Genomic DNA, 25,102 nt, shown 5'->3' with positions numbered 1-25,102 from the left:
GCATTAAGAAAATTAAATATTAACCATATAACCGTTGTATATACTTATTTGGTACATCGATTTTTGGATTAGAAACTATTGTATGAAGGTACTTAGCACAATGGCTTCTTAAGATTTGTGTGGTATGCTTAATTAGACAATGGTTTATTATATTGAACCATTGTAAGTCAAGGGCACAGACCACGCTTTTCATCGAAAAACTGTTGTATAATGTGCCTGTTTACATCTGTTTTTAGAAACTCCCAATTGTCTTTGACCACAATGCAATTATGAATAACAAACAATGCAAAATCTGATTGATGAGATAGGTTGTTTTGGTACAACCATTAATTGTTCCAAATTGATTCCCTTCATAATTAACATTCCTAATAAATTATACATTTACAAAATACCAATTCACAATAATAAAGGATTGGAATTTCTAATATAACCAAATAATATAAGATATTTAAAGGTAGTAATTGTATATATGTACCTTGCTCCCTTAACCCAATTTCATTCACAAAACCAGCCATATATGCCATAAACAAAAACCCTCCATATATACCTTTCCAAAAAACTAGGCATCAATCTAATGAATCAACCTAATTGCTGCCATATATATATCAAAATATTATCCAGCAGCTAGCCTATCAATCATCCCAAGCTAATCTAGCAAAGTAATCAATATATCATATATACCCAAAGCTAGTCTAGCTAAACATATGGCCTACGTAAAAAAGGTGTCATGCAAAAATCCAACCAGAAATGTCTACATAAACTAGCCCACGAAGTTTGCCCATTCAGCCCGGACTTCATCGATATCTTCTTGGGTATAAGTGTTGTCTTGCCTTCGTTCCCACTGAAACAAGGCAAACATGGAGTACTAATTAAAAATAAAATTCAACCAAAAATGCAAACAGTCCAGCAGAAAGAAAAAAATAAAGAACATACGCGCCCCTAAGCAGGGACGGATCCACTTACAAAGGTGGGGGGTCGGGCGACCCCCCGGCGGCCAGCCGAGACGCCCACAACACCCCATCTCTCTGGACAGCGACCCCCCGAGTGTCTGGACGGCGACCCCCCTTCTCTGGACGGCGATCCTTACGGCCTCACTTCTCTCAGCCTGGGGTGGTGATGATTGGATGCTTGGTGAGTAGTAAGAGAGAGTGAAAGATGAGAGTTGAGAGAGTGAGAGAACAGAGCTGAGAGTTGAGAGAGTGAGAGAACAGAGACTGAGACTGTTGACTTAAAGCTACGTGGGCTGGGCCTAGTTGAAAAGGAAACCAATTGGAATGGGCTAATACCAGTTGGTGGAGCAGCCCTTTTAACTAAAATGTTTTTTTTTTAGGTTGATTGTCAATTTAAGAAAAAAACAAAATGGCCAAATGGTCTCAACGCCTCACCTGCTCAATATTTTTGAGAATTTTTTCAAGACAAAAAAATCTCCAGAATTTACTAACTTGTGTGTGTGTGTGCAGTGTGCCCCTCACTCAGTCACTCTCATTCTCTTTCTTAATTAAATTTCCCAAAACCCACACCACACAGATCCACCACCGAAGTCGGTCACCTGCCCGGTCCTTAAAAAATTTTGCCGCCGCTTCGCGGCACTAAGCTCCACCTAACATGACCCCCCAAGTTGGGAATCCTGGATCCGTCTCTGCCCCTAAGTAGATATATTGAAAAACATAGGCATGCAAGAGAAGAATATGCCCCTGTCAGGTTTCAACATCCAGTAGCAAGCATATATATATATATATATATATATAGTTAGCATCCACAAGATAAAATAGGGGCCTATATCCAGAATCAAGCTCTAATATATTAACACAAGTGATCATCAAAATTGTTTTCCTTTTATTCCAAGCTTTCAGCCACAATTTGTTTTCCTTTTATTCCAAGCTTTCAACTACATTTCCAAGCTTTCAGCCACAAAACAAATTAAAGCATTATAAATTGCAACAATACATTAACTTCTTTCTCAAGATTCGAATACCCATTTATAAATAAAATCAGAAAATAGTCCAAACAGTTCTTAAATATATAGTTAATAAGAAAAGAAAAAAAAAAAGAACAGAAATTAAACTTTCTGTTCATGTAGCAGACGGTACAAAACATCTGCCAGAGAAAATGATCTCCTTATAAATATAACAAACTTTTGGCTAGACCACTAGATTTATCAGGAAAATTGCAGAAATATTAATATTTAAACCAAGTGTTCCTAAATAGAGCATGATCCTGTTCTCAACAGTAAAATCAGTAAATCAATTTGCATCTGCCAAACCACCTATTTGTAACAGTGGCCATATTATCTAATATCATGATCTTTGCCCAATCAAGAGGACCAAGCAGTCAATACTAGATAGCTGCTAGGAGTAGAGCTCAGGTGTTGAACATAGCTGCACCAAGATGCAAAGTAAATAGCAGTAGCATTTACTACCCATGTCAAACTTTAAGAGCTCTAGTTCCTAAATAGCAAACTATAGTAACATTTTTGGATGGAACATACCATATAACGACTGCTTCACTGGAAAATAGTAAATATAACTTTATTGCACAAACCTGTACTTGGGATCAATTTGTTCCTTAACTTCAACCCGCTCTTTGTCTGTCAACTGTTTGCAGCGATTATAAAGGGAATATATGCATACAGAGAGAGGATGAGATGATGTAACAAAAAGCATCTCAAACATCTCACTGTTTCTCCGGGTCTCCTCTTCCTGCACCCCGGAAATGAAGGTGGAATTAAAATAAAAACCATTCTGAGAATAAAAATACGAAATTAGAGAAGTATGCCGGTAGTGCAAACTCAAAAAAGATTCCATACCGTCAATGTATGTTCGAGTTTCTCAACCTCGGCAAAAAGACGGACTTCATCAATAAAAGGCAGTTTTGCAATACCCTTAAGAACAGCAATAAGATGTCAAGAACTCCACTAGAGAGTCATCCCAAAAAAATGACCAGGAAAAAAAAATACATGTACAATATGGATTCAAAGAGAACACACCTGCCATGCATAACGTTTCCCATTCATATCCACTTCAAACTCTGATACAAAACAAAGGTTCAGAATAGCATCTTACTAAGCAAGTAAAAAAGAATTAAGATCTAGAACACCAATCTTACCCAGAAAGTATACCAGTAGGGTAAAAATCAATAATAGGTGAGTTGGGATCAGTCATCAACTTCCTATATTGCTCAGGAAGGGCATGGGAACTGCACATGTATAATCATTAGTACCTTGCTAGTTGAAAAATTTCCAACATAGAAGAAAATATCAACAGCATACCTTGCAGCAGGAAAAACCCCCAACAGCTGATTGAATGGTTTAAAAGGAGTGCCCAAATCAAAACTTATATTTAGCTGACTGAGGTCCTTGAGATCAGAAGCAAAGGGTGCATAATGATAGGGGTAGAACCTAGAGAAAAATACGAAAAAGATATTCAGCAGCACGGTAAACATATTGGACAAACGGCATTGATGATGCATGGGGAAGAGAATGAATTTCCTTTTATCTAAATCAATCATCCAATGCAAAACTAGATAACTTCTCCTCAGAATCCAACTCTAAGTAATATGATGATTCTAACCACACCTAGGTCCTAATGCATTCCTGTACGTTATACAAAGCCACAATAGCTTACATTTAAAGTGACTTAACTCTTAAGATAGAAATTATCAAACTCAATCCATTGGCTTATCATACAATAGAACTTCGTTTCTGACCACTGCTTTAATTGATAGAGCAAAATCCCTTTTATGTATCCATTATCTCAATATGCTTAACTTTCGTCTTTTTTTAATAATTGTACATAATGCAACCCTGCTTGTCCCTATACCAATCCTTATACAGCACTAACAACCTCACCCAATTCACCATTACAGTCACAACAAAATGCTACAATAGCAAAGGATACATCATAGCCCCAATGAGGTGGAGATCAATTACAACATCGTGAGATCAATTACATCCTCAATATCATTAAGTAATAAATCCCAATCCTAAAAAAAATTAACATTATAGTGGAAATTGGAAACTTGAGCTATTATAAATACATGCAAAACGATAGAAGAGGGTGAAGCAAAATACCCACCACTGCCATGAACAAACCCCTTCATAATAATAGTGCATTACCCAACACAGACCTTCTGTGTATCGCAAAACCTACCCAATAAGCACAAAATATAAGACAAACTAAAAATGGTTATACAATTAACATTTGACAATGACAGTACTAGAACTCATTTACATACAACATCTTTTCGAATTGCTTCACGTTCTTCAGGAGTTTTGGCAGAAAACTTTTCTTCATAGTATCTATCTTTCCATCCAGGTACTCCCAATTTAACCTAATAATATAAGATATAAAAACAACCAGTAAATAAGCAAATATCAATACATTCTATATTTTGACAAAACTCCAACCTTTTAGGATTCAAAAGAAAATGAAATATAACATCATGAAGTAATAAATAGACAAAGGGATACAAGGTGGACAAACAGCTATAGTACAAGCCATACATATCCTATCATCAACTTAACCGGTATGATGCAACTGAATAGTTTTTGAAATTGCCGTAATAAGGTTGGAATTATTACTATCATAAAACAATATCATTTGCTTTCAGTGAGCATATATTATATAGATAAGCAAGGCCATGCAGCAAGACCAAAAGACAAAAAATGAACAACTGTTTTAAAATTTTATTATTCAAATTTACCTAAGACAAGACATAAACATTGAGACAGTGAACATTCCATGGGTGTCCCTTTCATCATTTACTTTTGAACATTTGAAATAAAAGCATCACTTGCGATATGCATAAAAAACCTTATCCACAAGTGATACTTGCATCTACATAACTTAATGTGGTTGCAAGATAGAAGAGCACCATAAAAATGCTTCATAATATCTAAAAACTCTTTCATAGCATCAACATTTATAGCAATACCAAATACAAGATATCACCTACACATAATAAAAGTCAGCAATACACAAGTAATCAGACCTTGTCTTCTTCGGGATTGTCAGAGTTAAAAGCATCAGACCTCTCACGAAGAACCTCTTTGAGCTTTGCTTTCAATCCTTTTATCTAAACCAAATGCAATTTATTGACTACCCTACAACGCAGTTACTTAAATACCTTGCTTCCATTAGTCAAATATCCACCCATTGCCTTAAATTCCTTTTTGTATACAGCAAAAAGCAAGTTGATTGCGCCCTGAAAAATAAACAATGAGTCTTAGCACAGGAAGGTATTTGCCTTTCTAAGTATAATTGTTCAATTCATCAGCAAGAAGAAACCACAAGAGGTATCCTATCTAATTGCCACCTACTATGTAGCTATATGGACAAATTTCCTAAACTATACCTAACTACATGCCAGAACCAACAAAACAGGGAAAACAAAAAAAAACCAAACAAGAAAAATAAAATGAAAACCAGCCTGATGAACTCACCTTTCCAATCCAATCAGTGCGCAGCCTATATTCACAATCCCCAAGCTCACTAAGCAATTCACCTCTTCAACTAATGCTGTCATATATAGGAAATTAATTATACAAGTTATCAAGATCTAAACAAAGCACAAAACCAAGCAGGAAAAAAACCCCGAAATTTGGTGCTTTTCTAACCACAAAACAGAAGTGCACACCCTAACCCAAATTTGGGGCTTTTATTTAGAGAGGAAAAGACCCGTTCGAAATCTGATTTTTCATACCCATATTGAAATCTGTTTTTATTTAACAAATTTCATACCCTAACCCAAATTTACCTGAGTGATAGGCAAAGATGATGAACGGGAGTGCTTCTTTGGTCGATTAGTGTTGAAATTAGGGCACAGAAATGGGCGACAAGGAAGGAGCTAGGAGGAGAAAGATGGCAGAAGTATTGAAGATTGAGCAATGAGTGAAACTTGAGCGATGAGTGAAGATTGAGCGACGAGTGCTTCTTCAGTCCCAGTGATGAGTGAAGATTGAGCGATGAGTGTACGAATTGGGCTGCAGTGAAGATTGAGGATGCAGATGAAGTGCTCAATGGCGCTGAGTGCTTCTTCAGTCCCAGTGCATGCTTCTCGAATGGGGGCTAAGTGTTCTGTCTGATGGGTGGGTGAAGTCAAGAGGGTTTGACCCAAAAAGACTTAAGGCGCCAAAAGGGTTTAATTAAAGCGGGCGTGCGCTTTGACAATACAAAGACCCGCAAATTTTTAATTTTTGTGTAACTTGCCCTACACAACGGATTTTCCTAAAACTATTGTTTTTAATAATTTAGAAAAATCTATCCAACCAAATAGCATTGGATATGATACCATTATATAACGGTTTCTTAATACCCGTTGTGTATTAAATTAAGATAACGGATAAAATACTAACCGTTGTCTATTGACTGTTGTCTATTTATATAATTGTAGTGGTGTGCATGTATCCACTACAAATTAAACCTCATACATCTTCAGTTAGATAACTCTCAACTATGCACCCTTCCCTTGAACCATGGTACCCACTACTCAAGCCCTATTGTCCAAAGCTCTAACTACTGGACTAGCGTGGGCTATACCCAAACAAAGAAACAAAAAATGAAAAGTAAGAATAGGATATAAAGATACGTACGTACCAGATTTTTCATTTCTTAACACAACTACTGTCATACAAAGATCACTGGGAGAAAGAGCAAGAAAGCACCACTGGATTTTGGGTAATTTTGAAGAACCTCATACGTACCTTTGAGGTTTAGGGTTGAATTCGATCTAAATCACTTTTGTACCTCAATATATTAATTCTTATATATTATTAAGGTGTCCATCTATAAATGACCTATAAAATGGTAATACTATTAATTCTTATATACTATTAAGGTTTCCGTCTATAAATGACCTATAAAATGGATTAAACTATAAATCACATGTCCTAATGATAGTCAAGTCCGCCACCCCGTATGGAGTCTTTCTGCCCAAGTTGAGAATTGCACCTCACTGGAAATGCCCAAGTGAAGGTTGTTGTCCTGGCAAAATATCCAAGTGATAATCAAGTGAAGGCTGCTGCAGATGCACTAATTAAGGATTCTTCAATACAATACTCCAAGATATGAATTCTCAACTACCATCTGGTAAATGCCGCCAACAAAAACGACAACGTATTCCAACCACTCATTGCTGATGATGTTATACAGAACCAAAAGGAACAGTCATGGAACAGAAACCGATGGTGGGCAATTAAAAAACTACCAAATGCTTTGGAGAATAAATAAACCACTACCGAATTTCAACTCTTGTGCAGTACTATATATAAGTCTCGCTCTTGTTTCCAAATCTCACCATATTTACTAGGGTTGGAGGTTTAGGATATGAGAGATTTTTAGCATCGAATTGTATGACAAATATAATTATTTTATATAGAATAATTAATTGTTCATCATTGAATATATTAAGTGAGATATTTTTCTTCTTTGCATCCAAACTTTTTAAGATAAGATTTTACTTCTGAATTATAATTAACCAAATTAAAGGTGGTGAAGTCTAAGGCAATATATATTTGAGTATAATATATACAATTGCATGTCTCACATTTGATAAGATGCTCTATTATTTTTCTTGTTGGGCAAAAGATTCTCTAATATTGAAAATAATATTTCAAGCAAATCAAGGTGCTGGAAGTTGGGTGCAACATGGGACGTGGGCCACTGACAAAGACTACTAATCAAAGTGATCGACAATTAAAGTAGAGCCTCTTGCCCATTCTCATCATTGGTGGGTCGTTTATATAAATCATTCCCATTTGCAGTCTCTAAGTTGTATATACTTAGAAGGCAGCGAAAAGGCTTTAGGCCTAGCTAGCAAGTAGCTAGCTATATATATATATATATCATAACTGTGATCATTAATGGCTTCAAAGAAGCCTTACTTGGCAGTAGTTTTCATACAAATAATATTTGCTGGCATGATCTTGCTCTCTAAAGCTGCGTTTAATGGGGGTATGAGCAGTTATGTATTCGTCTTTTATAGACAAGCAGTCGGAACTGTGTTCATACTCCCTATTGCCTTCATTTTCGAACGGTACTTATAAGAAAAAGAAGCAATTAATTAAACCTTTTTTTTTTTTATTATTATCTTTTTGTCTTCTCCTTCCTTGTATATATAGTATATATGAAATATAATTACAAATGGTTTATTTCATTAATCTAATTTGTTTGGTATATATTCCAGGAAAAATGCAACGCCGCTTTCTTTTGTGACCTTCTGCAAGATTTTTATGCTGTCTTTTTTGGGGTACGCGCGTACGCATGGTTTGATATTATTGTTATTGTTGTAGGCTTGTAGCTTATTATAGTGATAATCGATCATCAATTCAAAAAGAGAAAACCGTGTATGATCATATGGTGACTGCAAATATATATGGAAGGTTTAAATGCATAAATATATATGCAGTACGTGATCGATAGATGTTGCGTTTCAGGATTACTTTGGCCATAAATGCTTATTGCATTGCTCTTATCTATACATCTGCGACTTTGGGTGCAGCAACCATCAACTGTCTACCTGTTGCAACATTCTTCTTCGCAGTTTTCTTGAGGTACTCAATGCTTCTTGTCATTCTTCAATTCCGATCCTTCTGATGAATTAGTCAACTAACATATTAAAATTAAGGATATAATATATATATATATATATATACAGAAATAATTATTTGCTTAACATAAAGTGGGGATATTCTCCGCTAATCACAGAGTGGGGAATTCAATGATCAGACCGTCCATATTTTAAGTCATTCATATAAAAAATCAATCAAATTAGTTATTGTTTGGGCATCAAAATTGTATAGACAATAAGACAAATACCTTCTATCAAATAATATAGGGCAAATTACACAAAAGTACCTCAACTAACCACCCTATATCACTTGAGTACCCCAATTAAAAAAAGTTGCTCGTAGGTACCTCAATTACTGATTTTGCACACCCAGGTACCTCCGTCAACTTTTCCATCAGGCCTGCCGTTAATTGCCTACGTGGCACACTAGAAACATGCCACGTGGACAAAAAAAATTTTAAAAATAAAAAATGTTTTAAAAAATAAACTAATTATTTAAAAAAACAAAAAAAAATTAAAAACTCAAAAAAAAACAAAAAAAAATGGAGTTGCAGGAGCCTCCCTCCGCCTCCCACCTCTCCCTCCGAGACCCACCCAACCCAGCCATCCCCCCCTCCGACCCCAGCTACCATGTCGTCGATCCACCCACCACACCGCCGACCCACTCAACCACTCACCCCCTCTCTCCTCTCTCTGCCTCACTCTCTCTCTCTCTCTCCTCGCCCCTCACTTTCTCTCTCTGCCTCGCTCTCTCTCTCTCTCTCCCCGACCGAGCCACCCACCCCCTTTCTCTCCCCTCCCATCTCTTCTCTCTGTACCTCACTCTTTCTCTCTCTCTCTCTCTCTCCCCGAAACCCCAGCCCCGACCCGCCCGCCTGCCCTGAGCTCCACCTTCGTTCAGATCTATAAGAGAGAGAGAGAGATAGAGAAACAGAGGGAAAGAGAATGACATAAAGAGAGAGATGGAGCTGGTGGCCGGAGATGGGAGGGAAGTGGGTGGGTCACTGGGGGAGGCAAAGGGAGGAGGGGGTGGGTCACTAGGCTCTGGTTGGGCTTGGGCTGGGGTTTCGGGGAGAGAGAGAGAGAGAGAGGAGAAGGGCGTGGAAAGAGAAGGGGTGGGTCGGCGGCATGGTGGCTGGGGTCGGCGGCAAGGTGGCTGGGGTCGGAGGGGTGGGTGGCTGGGTTGGGTGGGTCTCGGAGGGAAGGGTGGGAGGCGGAGGGAGGCTGGCTGCAACTCCCCTGCAACTCCATTTTTTTGTTTTTTTTTTTTGAGTTTTTGAGTTTTTAAATTTTTTTTTGTTTTTTTAAATAATTAGTTTATTTTTTAAAAACATTTTTATTTTTAAAATTTTTTTTGTCCACGTGGCATGTTTCTAGTGTGCCACGTAGGCAATTAACGGCAGGCCTGACGGAAAAGTTGACGGAGGTACCTGGGAGTGCAAAATCAGTAATTGAGGTACCTACGAGCAACTTTTTTTAATTGGGGTACTCAAGTGATATAGGGTGGTTAGTTGAGGTACTTTTGTGTAATTTGCCCAATAATATATATATATAACTGTGCAAACAAATACAATTCGTAAAAAAAAATATATATATATATATATAGGTTTCTATTGAGGGAGCCATTAAATAAGCTTATTTAAGGAATCTCTTGTAAGGTCCACTCCACATTGTATTTTGACAATTGAAATTTTTTATTTTTTTGGTCTACATTGAAGGATCGTCCTTGTAAAACGTTAGATTAATCGGAAACCATTTGGCCATTGATTAAATGGTCACAATTTCAAGTGTTTATCGAAAATATTTTGTTCATCTATTTGTCTAATTTTTTACAATGATGATCTTTAAATATAGATCTAAAAAATGGACGGTTCAAATCGTTGAAATACTATATGAAATGGACCCCATGAGCGATCCCTTAAATAAAATTATTTGAGGAATCTCTTAATGGAATATATATATATATGTAAGAAGGAAGGGGATAGCAGATATTTTGGGTACTGTGGCCTTAATTTGAAGTTTGGATCAATTACCTAAAAGTCAGAGGAGGTAAGACAAGCCTATGGTTTCTAACCCAATGAGAAATAGAGATTATATATATATAAATGCTTTAAAACTAACTAGTTAGTAAGTTAATATATATATTATATGCATATTTATTTATTGAAACAGATGGAGAGAATATATTGCAACTTACTAGTGATGAACTATGGTATTGAACCCAAAAGAAAATGAAAAATATATTGCAGCTGAGGTGAATTTTGGGGTTTTATATTCTCTGCTTGTTTTTGTTTAATTTTTAATTTAAACTATATATTATAAATCTAAAGGTGTGCAAGTGAAAAAGAAAATGAATTCATAACACTTTTCAAGTGTGTGGGTTAAATTTAGATTATCTGCTGGTTTTGTTTTTACTTGTTATCCTAGCTGTGCAATATAAATCCACAGATTTATATAACTCTATTCACAACCCTATTATGAATCTATTTAATTCATTTTTTCGCTTTCTACCTTAACTTGGATAATAAATATATGACTAAGACTAACAGTGAAGACAACTATTAAATAAAAAACAAATAGAGAATGTGAATTCATGTGGGTTACATCAATATATTTAAGCATAAATTCAATTTGGACACATAACTATATATGTCATTTCAACGGGGTCTACGAACTTTAAAATATTTCAAATATACACCCGATCTACTATCTAAATTGAAAAATGAACTTCTGTCCATTGATTCGTTGAGAGATCAGTTAAATGCCAGCTTGGCTTTTGCTGACCGGGATTACTTGGTGACGTAGCGCCATCTCAGCAAACCTTTCCCGCTAAATGAGCGACACGGCAACACCTGTCCACCTAACCCCTGACACGGGCTCACAAACTCATCATCTATTTCTCGCTTGTCGAACACAAGTAAGGGATTATATTCGAATTTGGGGGAAAACGTGATGTTTAATTTTGGGAGACTAAATGGTCAGGAGAGCGTTCGACGAGCGAGAAAGAGATGATGGGTGTGTGAGCCCGTTTCAGGTGGACATGTGTTGCTTATTTGACGGGAAAGGTATGCTGAGTTGGCGCCACGTCCCCAATTAATCCCCGTCAGCAAAAGGTAAGTTGACATTTAACTGATTTCTCAACAAATCGATAGACGGAAGTCTATTTTTTAATTTAGATAATAAATCGAGTGTATATTTGAAATATTTTAAAGTTTATGGACCTCGTTGAAATGACATATATAGTTATGTATCTAAATTGAATTTATGCCATATATTTATAATCTTTACATTTGTATTAAGAATGTAAAACCAAGCACAGCAGATAATTCCAATCCAACTTTTTTGGACAAAGAGGATTCTACATTAATATAGCATCCTTTAAATGGGGCAGCATCAAAGGGGTGCAGCAACATATCATATATAAAAATTAGAAAGTAGCCAGCACTCAGCAGCGAACTTTCTTTGTGTTTAATTATTGAGTACTCTGTTCAGCTTCAATTGATTATTGATACTTTTTTTTTTTTTTTTTTTTTCTGATAATCATTCATTATCGATAATTGATTATAAATTTAAGTATCCGTATTTATGGCATATATTGTTACAACTAATAAATGCAGGATGGAGAAGGTGGATTTAAGGACAAGAGCAGGGATTGCAAAAGTTGCAGGTCTTGTATTGTGCATGACAGGTGTGACCACCCTTGCCTTTTACAAGGGCCCCCACTTCAAACCCTTTCTCCATCATTACCCTTTGGAGTATCATAACACTCAACACCATCAGCCTCATCATGCATCCAATTCTCAACCAAGATGGATCATCGGTTGTTTTCTCTTGTTCATTTCTATTATCTGTTGGAGTTTGTGGCTTGTACTTCAGGTACTTGCTCTTTGATTTCAATCCTACTTCTATAGAACAAAAAGGAAGAAGTAATTTCCTCTGTCAAATGGCTTACTAAATATTCTTTTATTATTTCTATATATAAATAAAAAAACATATATATAATATAATATAATATGTTTGTGTGTAATGTCTATTACCATTTGCATGTTTATTGAAAATAGGCCCAACTTCTGAAAAAGTACCCAGCAAAGCTATGCTTCACAAGTCTACAGTGCCTGTCAAGTGCGGTTCAATCATTTGTTGTTGCTATCGCTTTTGAAAGAAATCCTAGTCAGTGGAAGCTGGGCTGGAACATGGAGTTACTTGCAGTAGCTTACTGTGTAAGAAAACTAATTATGTTATAAGCTAGCTGCTTTTCTATATTAGTTCTTTTCTCCTAACTGCAGAGGATCAACCAAAGAGATCGAAAACCAAAGATAGAATATATATATATCTATATATAATGTCAATTTAAGTCGGGTTCTTAGATTTCATGTTAATTAGATTTTGATGAGTTTTTGATCCAAGTTTAGTACGTATCTCCCTTTTTTAATTTCTAATGTCCAGTAAGGTTAGTAAACCTTTATACTCATATCTAGTGTAGACAGAATTCTATACGAGAATCTTTTATGTCAATTCTATACAAGAAGTTTTTCATGCATAAAAGATTCTTTTATAGGACTCAGATTTCTGTATAGGATCCCGTCTAATTAAAAAATCTTTTTGCATATTGGCATAAAAAATTCTCATACAGGATTCCATGCTGAGAGTGGATCACCATAGTGTGGATGCTAAAATCACCATTACATGGAGTACGTAGGCTTAAGTTTAGTGGATGGGTGATTTCTAAGGAGCAGTGTTAATTATTTGCACTCATGCATATATATATAGAAGTTCACTTCTCACATTTTTCATCATTCTTTCTAGCATGCTTATACTAAAATTAAGTCAAGTAAATTGCAACCTATGATCAGGGAATCATGGTGACCAGTGTTTCATACTACTTGCAAACATATGTGATCGAAAAGAAGGGTCCTGTTTTCCAAGCCATGTCACAACCTCTAAATCTGATCATCACAATTATTGGCTCAGTATTTCTCTTAGGGGAGGCCATTACTTTGGGAAGGTGAATACTTTTTTCGTTTTTTTGTTCCCAATTTTGTTATTGAACCATATATCTTGAAAGATATAATTAATAGGTCTATGTTCTTTTGAAAATGTGGGTAATTTTATTTTGAATCTTGTGGCGGACTGTGCTTTTAAATTTTTGCATATATGGCTTAAGTTTGTTCCATGTGTACATTTTGTTTGCATTCGGATGGAGGATGCCCTAATCACGTAACTCTTTTCGCAGTGTTTTGGGTGGGATCATGTTGGTGGTGAGCCTTTACAGTGTTTTGTGGGGAAAAAGCAAAGAAGAGAACATGAAAAATCAGGCTTGCTTACCACTTCAAGCTGAAAAGGAAGGGGCAGATCAAGGTGAAAGAACCAGAGGTGACCATCAGTGAACCACCGTTGTTAATTTGTTCAACAATGTGTCAATGATCCCATCTTCTTGGACCTTAATATGTTTAAATATAAATTAAGTTGGGGATCACTAACTATATCTAAATGATAAAGGAAGATTGGTAGCAAATCAAAAAATACTCAACCACCTTATTTGACAACTATTTGCAAAATTGGTCTGTGTGCCTCTTATCTAGTAGCTAGGCTTTCGTACTTTGAATTTCTAAGTCTGGTATCTTCTTGTTTCAACTCTTCTTTGTGCATTCTAATATATAAAACCAAATACAAACAAAATTTTAAAAAACTTAAGATAATTGTTGTCTAATATAATAGCCATCGAACTTACTCAAAATACGGCTCAACTTTTGTACTATTACGTAACACATAGCAATGAGCAATTTGTAACATATCATCATCCAAAATAATTGGTACCCCAATAGTGAATGTATGTCCAAATAATATTATTTCATCATTAATTCCAATCGAGTACCTATTTTACTTGCTTGTTCCATGTATCCACTACCAATTAAACCTCATACATCTTCAGTTAGATAACTCTCAACTATGCACCCTTCCTTAATTTGAACCATGGTACCCACTACTCAAGCCCTATTGACCAAAGCTCTAACTACTGGATTAGCTAGCGTGGGCTATACCCAAACAAAGAAACAAAAAATGAAAAGTAAGAATAGGATGTAGAGATACGTACGTACCAGATTTTTCATTTCTTAACACAACTACTGTCATACAAAGATCACTGGGAGAAAGAGCGAGAAAGCACCACTGGATTTTGGGTAATTTTGAAGAACCTCATACGTACCTTTGAGGTTTAGGGTTGAATTCGATCTAAATCACTTTTGTACAATCATGATTTGAGAGCTGATAATGTTATCAAACTTCTATGCGGGAAGAATTAATCTGGCAGAAGAATGAGAACCCATGAAAAATCTGGAGTTAACAACGTTTTCATCACGTGGTAAGGGTTAGGGATTTTAAGGCGTAAAGATGTTGTAAATATGTAAAATCAGGTGTTGCATCTAATTAGACAAAATGTAACATAGTTATGCAACATCTTAATTAAATATTGTTATAAATATTTATAATTAACAGCATTTACATATTAAATGTTGTAAATATAATGTTATAAAAAGTGATTTTTCTTGTAGTGGTGTAATGTGATACCAGTATTTGACGAGTACTCCAAAGTATTTCTTGAAGATTTACGAGGAATACGTACCACCGCAAAGAGAAGTAGAGTTTATGATTGACTTGGCACCTGGTACTCAACCTATCTCAATCCCACCCTACCGAATGACCCTCTCTAAGTTGGAAGAATTGAAGGTGCAATTGGAGGATTTAAGCTAGGAAGAAGGGCTTCATAAGATCAAAAAGTGCATCACCTTGGGGAGATCCCGTGCTATTCGCCAAAAAGCATGATGGTTCACTACGATTATGTGTGAACTATAGGAAGTTGAATCATGTCGATCACAATTAATCAAGAACAAGTACTCTCTTCCAATCTGAACTAGTACATTTTTCTCCTTCTCTAAGTGCTTAGTACTTGGTTTGTTGGCTTTATAAATGTTAGTTTTTAACTCCAGGATTTTGGACTCCTCCCAAAATTCCAAAGTGATCGGTTGTTCTTGGTACATTGTATTGTCAAATATACCAACCTCGTATTGGCATAATTGAAATGTGTCAACGTTCATATCCTAAATGCAATTTGGGAGCTCATTAGGAGTTTTATCCTCCCTTTAATAAGTTAACTTGTACTACTATATATTCTATTTCAGTTTTTCTTTTAACTATTGGTACAATTGAAATGTACCAACCCATACTTTTTTTCCTAGTATTTAACTAATTTTTCATTTTTTAAGTTGATGTATATATTATCCTAATATTAGAATAATTTTAGGATTAAATTTTAAAATTTAAATATCATTAATTTTAGGATAATATTGAGGGAAATTTTGGAAGAGCAAACGCTAGCCGTGGTGGCTAGACAATATTTTTGGACCTCAATATATTAATTCTTATATACTATTAAGGTTTCCGTCTATAAATGAACTATAAAATGGATTAAACTATAAATCACATGTTCTAATGATAGTCAAGTCCGCCACCCCGTATGGAGTCTTTCTGCCCAAGTTGAGAATTGCACCTCACTGGAAATGCCCAAGTGAAGGTTGTTGTCCTGGCAAAATATCCAAGTGATAATCAAGTGAAGGCTGCTGCAGATGCACTAATTAAGGACTCTTCAATACAATATCCAAGATATGAATTCTCAACTACCATCTGGTAAATGCCGCCAACAAAAACGACAACGTATTCCAACCACTCATTGCTGATGATGTTATACAGGACCAAAAGGAACAGTCATGGAACAGAAACCGATGGTGGGCAATTAAAAAACTACCGAATGCTTTGGAGAATAAATAAACCACTACCGAATTTCAACTCTTGTGCAGTACTATATATAAGTCTTGCTCGTGTTTCCAAATCTCACCATATTTACTAGGGTTGGAGGTTTAGGATATGAGAGATTTTTAGCATCGAATTGTATGACAAATATAATTATTTTATATAGAATAATTAATTGTTCATCATTGAATATATTAAGTGAGATATTTTTCTTCTTTGCATCCAAACTTTTTAAGATAAGATTCTACTTCTGAATTATAATTAACCAAATTAAAGGTGGTGAAGTCTTAAGGCAATATATATTTGAGTATAATATATACAATTGCATGTCTCACATTTGATAAGATGCTCAATTATTTTTCTTGTTGGGCAAAAGATTCTCTAATATTGAAAATAATATTTCAAGCAAATCAAGGTGCTGGAAGTTGGGTGCAACATGCATGGGACGTGGGCCACTGACAAAGACTACTAATCAAAGTGATCGAAAATTAAAGTAGAGCCTCTTGCCCATTCTCATCATTCCCATTTGCAGTCTCTAAGTTGTATATACTTAGAAGGCAGAGGCCTAGCTAGCAAGTAGCTAGATATATATATATATATATATATATCATAACTGTGATCATTAATGGCTTCAAAGAAGCCTTACTTGGCAGTAGTTTTCATACAAATAATATATGCTGGCATGCTCTTGCTCTCTAAAGCTGCGTTTAATGGGGGTATGAGCAGTTATGTATTCGTCTTCTATAGACAAACAGTCGGAACTGTGTTCATACTTCCTATCGCCTTCATTTTCGAACGGTACTTATAAGAAAAAGAAGCAATTAATTAAACCTTTTTTTTTTAATTATTATCTTTTTCTCTTCTCCTTCCTTGTATACATAGTATATATGAAATATAATTACAACATGGTTTATTTCATTGATCTAATTTGTTTGGTATATATTCCAGGAAAAATGCAACGCCGCTTTCTTTTGTGACCTTCTGCAAGATTTTTATGCTGTCTTTTTTGGGGTACGCGCGTACGCATGGTTTAATATTATTGTCATTGTTGTAGGCTTGTAGCTTATTATAGTGATAATCGATCATCAATTCAAAAAGAGAAAACCGTGTATGATCATATGGTGACTGCAAATATATATTGAAGGTTTAAATGCATAAATATATATGCAGTACGTGATCGATAGATGTTGCGTTTCAGGATTACTTTGGCCATAAATGCTTATTGCATTGCTCTTATCTATACATCTGCGACTTTGTGTGCAGCAACCATCAACTGTCTACCTGTTGCAACATTCTTCTTCGCAGTTTTCTTGAGGTACTCAATGCTTCTTGTCATTCTTCAATTCCGATCCTTCTGATGAATTAGTCAACTAACATATTAAAATTAAGGATATAATATATATATATATATATATACAGAAATAATTATTTGCTTAACATAAAGTGGGGATATTCTCCGCTAATCACAGAGTGGGGAATTCAATGATCAGACCGTCCATATTTTAAGTCATTCATATAAAAAATCAATCAAATTAGTTATTGTTTGGGCATCAAAATTGTATAGACAATAAGACAAATACCTTCTATCAAATAATATAGGGCAAATTACACAAAAGTACCTCAACTAACCACCCTATATCACTTGAGTACCCCAATTAAAAAAAGTTGCTCGTAGGTACCTCAATTACTGATTTTGCACACCCAGGTACCTCCGTCAACTTTTCCATCAGGCCTGCCGTTAATTGCCTACGTGGCACACTAGAAACATGCCACGTGGACAAAAAAAATTTTAAAAATAAAAAATGTTTTAAAAAATAAACTAATTATTTAAAAAAACAAAAAAAAATTAAAAACTCAAAAAAAAACAAAAAAAAATGGAGTTGCAGGAGCCTCCCTCCGCCTCCCACCTCTCCCTCCGAGACCCACCCAACCCAGCCATCCCCCCCTCCGACCCCAGCTACCATGTCGTCGATCCACCCACCACACCGCCGACCCACTCAACCACTCACCCCCTCTCTCCTCTCTCTGCCTCACTCTCTCTCTCTCTCTCCTCGCCCCTCACTTTCTCTCTCTGCCTCGCTCTCTCTCTCTCTCTCCCCGACCGAGCCACCCACCCCCTTTCTCTCCCCTCCCATCTCTTCTCTCTGTACCTCACTCTTTCTCTCTCTCTCTCTCTCTCCCCGAAACCCCAGCCCCGACCCGCCCGCCTGCCCTGAGCTCCACCTTCGTTCAGATCTATAAGAGAGAGAGAGAGATAGAGAAACAGAGGGAAAGAGAATGACATAAAGAGAGAGATGGAGCTGGTGGCCGGAGATGGGAGGGAAGTGGGTGGGTCACTGGGGGAGGCAAAGGGAGGAGGGGGTGGGTCACTAGGCTCTGGTTGGGCTTGGGCTGGGGTTTCGGGGAGAGAGAGAGAGAGAGAGGAGAAGGGCGTGGAAAGAGAAGGGGTGGGTCGGCGGCATGGTGGCTGGGGTCGGCGGCAAGGTGGCTGGGGTCGGAGGGGTGGGTGGCTGGGTTGGGTGGGTCTCGGAGGGAAGGGTGGGAGGCGAAGGGAGGCTGGCTGCAACTCCCCTGCAACTCCATTTTTTTGTTTTTTTTTTTTGAGTTTTTGAGTTTTTAAATTTTTTTTTGTTTTTTTAAATAATTAGTTTATTTTTTAAAAACATTTTTATTTTTAAAATTTTTTTTGTCCACGTGGCATGTTTCTAGTGTGCCACGTAGGCAATTAACGGCAGGCCTGACGGAAAAGTTGACGGAGGTACCTGGGAGTGCAAAATCAGTAATTGAGGTACCTACGAGCAACTTTTTTTAATTGGGGTACTCAAGTGATATAGGGTGGTTAGTTGAGGTACTTTTGTGTAATTTGCCCAATAATATATATATATAACTGTGCAAACAAATACAATTCGTAAAAAAAAAAATATATATATATATATAGGTTTCTATTGAGGGAGCCATTAAATAAGCTTATTTAAGGAATCTCTTGTAAGGTCCACTCCACATTGTATTTTGACAATTGAAATTTTTTATTTTTTTGGTCTACATTGAAGGATCGTCCTTGTAAAACGTTAGATTAATCGGAAACCATTTGGCCATTGATTAAATGGTCACAATTTCAAGTGTTTATCGAAAATATTTTGTTCATCTATTTGTCTAATTTTTTACAATGATGATCTTTAAATATAGATCTAAAAAATGGACGGTTCAAATCGTTGAAATACTATATGAAATGGACCCCATGAGCGATCCCTTAAATAAAATTATTTGAGGAATCTCTTAATGGAATATATATATATATGTAAGAAGGAAGGGGATAGCAGATATTTTGGGTACTGTGGCCTTAATTTGAAGTTTGGATCAATTACCTAAAAGTCAGAGGAGGTAAGACAAGCCTATGGTTTCTAACCCAATGAGAAATAGAGATTATATATATATAAATGCTTTAAAACTAACTAGTTAGTAAGTTAATATATATATTATATGCATATTTATTTATTGAAACAGATGGAGAGAATATATTGCAACTTACTAGTGATGAACTATGGTATTGAACCCAAAAGAAAATGAAAAATATATTGCAGCTGAGGTGAATTTTGGGGTTTTATATTCTCTGCTTGTTTTTGTTTAATTTTTAATTTAAACTATATATTATAAATCTAAAGGTGTGCAAGTGAAAAAGAAAATGAATTCATAACACTTTTCAAGTGTGTGGGTTAAATTTAGATTATCTGCTGGTTTTGTTTTTACTTGTTATCCTAGCTGTGCAATATAAATCCACAGATTTATATAACTCTATTCACAACCCTATTATGAATCTATTTAATTCATTTTTTCGCTTTCTACCTTAACTTGGATAATAAATATATGACTAAGACTAACAGTGAAGACAACTATTAAATAAAAAACAAATAGAGAATGTGAATTCATGTGGGTTACATCAATATATTTAAGCATAAATTCAATTTGGACACATAACTATATATGTCATTTCAACGGGGTCTACGAACTTTAAAATATTTCAAATATACACCCGATCTACTATCTAAATTGAAAAATGAACTTCTGTCCATTGATTCGTTGAGAGATCAGTTAAATGCCAGCTTGGCTTTTGCTGACCGGGATTACTTGGTGACGTAGCGCCATCTCAGCAAACCTTTCCCGCTAAATGAGCGACACGGCAACACCTGTCCACCTAACCCCTGACACGGGCTCACAAACTCATCATCTATTTCTCGCTTGTCGAACACAAGTAAGGGATTATATTCGAATTTGGGGGAAAACGTGATGTTTAATTTTGGGAGACTAAATGGTCAGGAGAGCGTTCGACGAGCGAGAAAGAGATGATGGGTGTGTGAGCCCGTTTCAGGTGGACATGTGTTGCTTATTTGACGGGAAAGGTATGCTGAGTTGGCGCCACGTCCCCAATTAATCCCCGTCAGCAAAAGGTAAGTTGACATTTAACTGATTTCTCAACAAATCGATAGACGGAAGTCTATTTTTTAATTTAGATAATAAATCGAGTGTATATTTGAAATATTTTAAAGTTTATGGACCTCGTTGAAATGACATATATAGTTATGTATCTAAATTGAATTTATGCCATATATTTATAATCTTTACATTTGTATTAAGAATGTAAAACCAAGCACAGCAGATAATTCCAATCCAACTTTTTTGGACAAAGAGGATTCTACATTAATATAGCATCCTTTAAATGGGGCAGCATCAAAGGGGTGCAGCAACATATCATATATAAAAATTAGAAAGTAGCCAGCACTCAGCAGCGAACTTTCTTTGTGTTTAATTATTGAGTACTCTGTTCAGCTTCAATTGATTATTGATACTTTTTTTTTTTTTTTTTTTTTCTGATAATCATTCATTATCGATAATTGATTATAAATTTAAGTATCCGTATTTATGGCATATATTGTTACAACTAATAAATGCAGGATGGAGAAGGTGGATTTAAGGACAAGAGCAGGGATTGCAAAAGTTGCAGGTCTTGTATTGTGCATGACAGGTGTGACCACCCTTGCCTTTTACAAGGGCCCCCACTTCAAACCCTTTCTCCATCATTACCCTTTGGAGTATCATAACACTCAACACCATCAGCCTCATCATGCATCCAATTCTCAACCAAGATGGATCATCGGTTGTTTTCTCTTGTTCATTTCTATTATCTGTTGGAGTTTGTGGCTTGTACTTCAGGTACTTGCTCTTTGATTTCAATCCTACTTCTATAGAACAAAAAGGAAGAAGTAATTTCCTCTGTCAAATGGCTTACTAAATATTCTTTTATTATTTCTATATATAAATAAAAAAACATATATATAATATAATATAATATGTTTGTGTGTAATGTCTATTACCATTTGCATGTTTATTGAAAATAGGCCCAACTTCTGAAAAAGTACCCAGCAAAGCTATGCTTCACAAGTCTACAGTGCCTGTCAAGTGCGGTTCAATCATTTGTTGTTGCTATCGCTTTTGAAAGAAATCCTAGTCAGTGGAAGCTGGGCTGGAACATGGAGTTACTTGCAGTAGCTTACTGTGTAAGAAAACTAATTATGTTATAAGCTAGCTGCTTTTCTATATTAGTTCTTTTCTCCTAACTGCAGAGGATCAACCAAAGAGATCGAAAACCAAAGATAGAATATATATATATCTATATATAATGTCAATTTAAGTCGGGTTCTTAGATTTCATGTTAATTAGATTTTGATGAGTTTTTGATCCAAGTTTAGTACGTATCTCCCTTTTTTAATTTCTAATGTCCAGTAAGGTTAGTAAACCTTTATACTCATATCTAGTGTAGACAGAATTCTATACGAGAATCTTTTATGTCAATTCTATACAAAAAGTTTTTCATGCATAAAAGATTCTTTTATAGGACTCAGATTTCTGTATAGGATCCCGTCTAATTAAAAAATCTTTTTGCATATTGGCATAAAAAATTCTCATACAGGATTCCATGCTGAGAGTGGATCACCATAGTGTGGATGCTAAAATCACCATTACATGGAGTACGTAGGCTTAAGTTTAGTGGATGGGTGATTTCTAAGGAGCAGTGTTAATTATTTGCACTCATGCATATATATATAGAAGTTCACTTCTCACATTTTTCATCATTCTTTCTAGCATGCTTATACTAAAATTAAGTCAAGTAAATTGCAACCTATGATCAGGGAATCATGGTGACCAGTGTTTCATACTACTTGCAAACATATGTGATCGAAAAGAAGGGTCCTGTTTTCCAAGCCATGTCACAACCTCTAAATCTGATCATCACAATTATTGGCTCAGTATTTCTCTTAGGGGAGGCCATTACTTTGGGAAGGTGAATACTTTTTTCGTTTTTTTGTTCCCAATTTTGTTATTGAACCATATATCTTGAAAGATATAATTAATAGGTCTATGTTCTTTTGAAAATGTGGGTAATTTTATTTTGAATCTTGTGGCGGACTGTGCTTTTAAATTTTTGCATATATGGCTTAAGTTTGTTCCATGTGTACATTTTGTTTGCATTCGGATGGAGGATGCCCTAATCACGTAACTCTTTTCGCAGTGTTTTGGGTGGGATCATGTTGGTGGTGAGCCTTTACAGTGTTTTGTGGGGAAAAAGCAAAGAAGAGAACATGAAAAATCAGGCTTGCTTACCACTTCAAGCTGAAAAGGAAGGGGCAGATCAAGGTGAAAGAACCAGAGGTGACCATCAGTGAACCACCGTTGTTAATTTGTTCAACAATGTGTCAATGATCCCATCTTCTTGGACCTTAATATGTTTAAATATAAATTAAGTTGGGGATCACTAACTATATCTAAATGATAAAGGAAGATTGGTAGCAAATCAAAAAATACTCAACCACCTTATTTGACAACTATTTGCAAAATTGGTCTGTGTGCCTCTTATCTAGTAGCTAGGCTTTCGTACTTTGAATTTCTAAGTCTGGTATCTTCTTGTTTCAACTCTTCTTTGTGCATTCTAATATATAAAACCAAATACAAACAAAATTTTAAAAAACTTAAGATAATTGTTGTCTAATATAATAGCCATCGAACTTACTCAAAATACGGCTCAACTTTTGTACTATTACGTAACACATAGCAATGAGCAATTTGTAACATATCATCATCCAAAATAATTGGTACCCCAATAGTGAATGTATGTCCAAATAATATTATTTCATCATTAATTCCAATCGAGTACCTATTTTACTTGCTTGTTCCATGTATCCACTACCAATTAAACCTCATACATCTTCAGTTAGATAACTCTCAACTATGCACCCTTCCTTAATTTGAACCATGGTACCCACTACTCAAGCCCTATTGACCAAAGCTCTAACTACTGGATTAGCTAGCGTGGGCTATACCCAAACAAAGAAACAAAAAATGAAAAGTAAGAATAGGATGTAGAGATACGTACGTACCAGATTTTTCATTTCTTAACACAACTACTGTCATACAAAGATCACTGGGAGAAAGAGCGAGAAAGCACCACTGGATTTTGGGTAATTTTGAAGAACCTCATACGTACCTTTGAGGTTTAGGGTTGAATTCGATCTAAATCACTTTTGTACAATCATGATTTGAGAGCTGATAATGTTATCAAACTTCTATGCGGGAAGAATTAATCTGGCAGAAGAATGAGAACCCATGAAAAATCTGGAGTTAACAACGTTTTCATCACGTGGTAAGGGTTAGGGATTTTAAGGCGTAAAGATGTTGTAAATATGTAAAATCAGGTGTTGCATCTAATTAGACAAAATGTAACATAGTTATGCAACATCTTAATTAAATATTGTTATAAATATTTATAATTAACAGCATTTACATATTAAATGTTGTAAATATAATGTTATAAAAAGTGATTTTTCTTGTAGTGGTGTAATGTGATACCAGTATTTGACGAGTACTCCAAAGTATTTCTTGAAGATTTACGAGGAATACGTACCACCGCAAAGAGAAGTAGAGTTTATGATTGACTTGGCACCTGGTACTCAACCTATCTCAATCCCACCCTACCGAATGACCCTCTCTAAGTTGGAAGAATTGAAGGTGCAATTGGAGGATTTAAGCTAGGAAGAAGGGCTTCATAAGATCAAAAAGTGCATCACCTTGGGGAGATCCCGTGCTATTCGCCAAAAAGCATGATGGTTCACTACGATTATGTGTGAACTATAGGAAGTTGAATCATGTCGATCACAATTAATCAAGAACAAGTACTCTCTTCCAATCTGAACTAGTACATTTTTCTCCTTCTCTAAGTGCTTAGTACTTGGTTTGTTGGCTTTATAAATGTTAGTTTTTAACTCCAGGATTTTGGACTCCTCCCAAAATTCCAAAGTGATCGGTTGTTCTTGGTACATTGTATTGTCAAATATACCAACCTCGTATTGGCATAATTGAAATGTGTCAACGTTCATATCCTAAATGCAATTTGGGAGCTCATTAGGAGTTTTATCCTCCCTTTAATAAGTTAACTTGTACTACTATATATTCTATTTCAGTTTTTCTTTTAACTATTGGTACAATTGAAATGTACCAACCCATACTTTTTTTCCTAGTATTTAACTAATTTTTCATTTTTTAAGTTGATGTATATATTATCCTAATATTAGAATAATTTTAGGATTAAATTTTAAAATTTAAATATCATTAATTTTAGGATAATATTGAGGGAAATTTTGGAAGAGCAAACGCTAGCCGTGGTGGCTAGACAATATTTTTG

General features: G+C 35.6%; 2 protein-coding genes and 1 pseudogene across 2 annotated transcripts; 2 read left to right on the top strand and 1 right to left on the bottom strand.

Moving 5' to 3' along the window:
- Nucleotides 1–395: 395 nt before the first annotated feature.
- Nucleotides 396–5,523, bottom strand: LOC147283763 (5'-3' exoribonuclease 3-like). Its single transcript, XM_086245584.1, has 11 exons — nt 5,503–5,523; nt 5,125–5,202; nt 4,990–5,073; nt 4,234–4,329; nt 4,074–4,144; nt 3,269–3,397; nt 3,119–3,195; nt 2,987–3,027; nt 2,807–2,881; nt 2,542–2,699; nt 396–841 (listed from the first exon to the last, which is right to left on the bottom strand). Exons 1-11 carry the CDS (start codon nt 5,521–5,523, stop codon nt 697–699), a joined length of 975 nt encoding a protein of 324 aa, XP_086101710.1. The 3' UTR covers nt 396–696.
- A 2,335-nt stretch (nt 5,524–7,858) lies between these two features.
- LOC147283762 (WAT1-related protein At5g64700-like) lies at nt 7,859–13,989 on the top strand. Its single transcript, XM_086245583.1, is given in 8 exon segments — nt 7,859–8,031; nt 8,182–8,244; nt 8,432–8,548; nt 12,183–12,441; nt 12,627–12,785; nt 13,419–13,570; nt 13,799–13,919; nt 13,921–13,989. Coding segments are annotated over 8 exon segments (1,113 nt in total).
- A 3,007-nt stretch (nt 13,990–16,996) lies between these two features.
- On the top strand, nt 16,997–23,127 carry LOC147283761 (WAT1-related protein At5g64700-like; annotated as a pseudogene).
- The last annotated feature ends 1,975 nt before the right edge of the window (nt 23,128–25,102 follow it).

This window comes from Dryas octopetala, chromosome 5, assembly GCF_963921425.1.
Source record: "Dryas octopetala chromosome 5, drDryOcto1.1, whole genome shotgun sequence".
NCBI classification, from domain to species: Eukaryota; Viridiplantae; Streptophyta; class Magnoliopsida; order Rosales; family Rosaceae; genus Dryas; species Dryas octopetala.
This window is presented reverse-complemented; position numbering and strand designations above follow the sequence as displayed.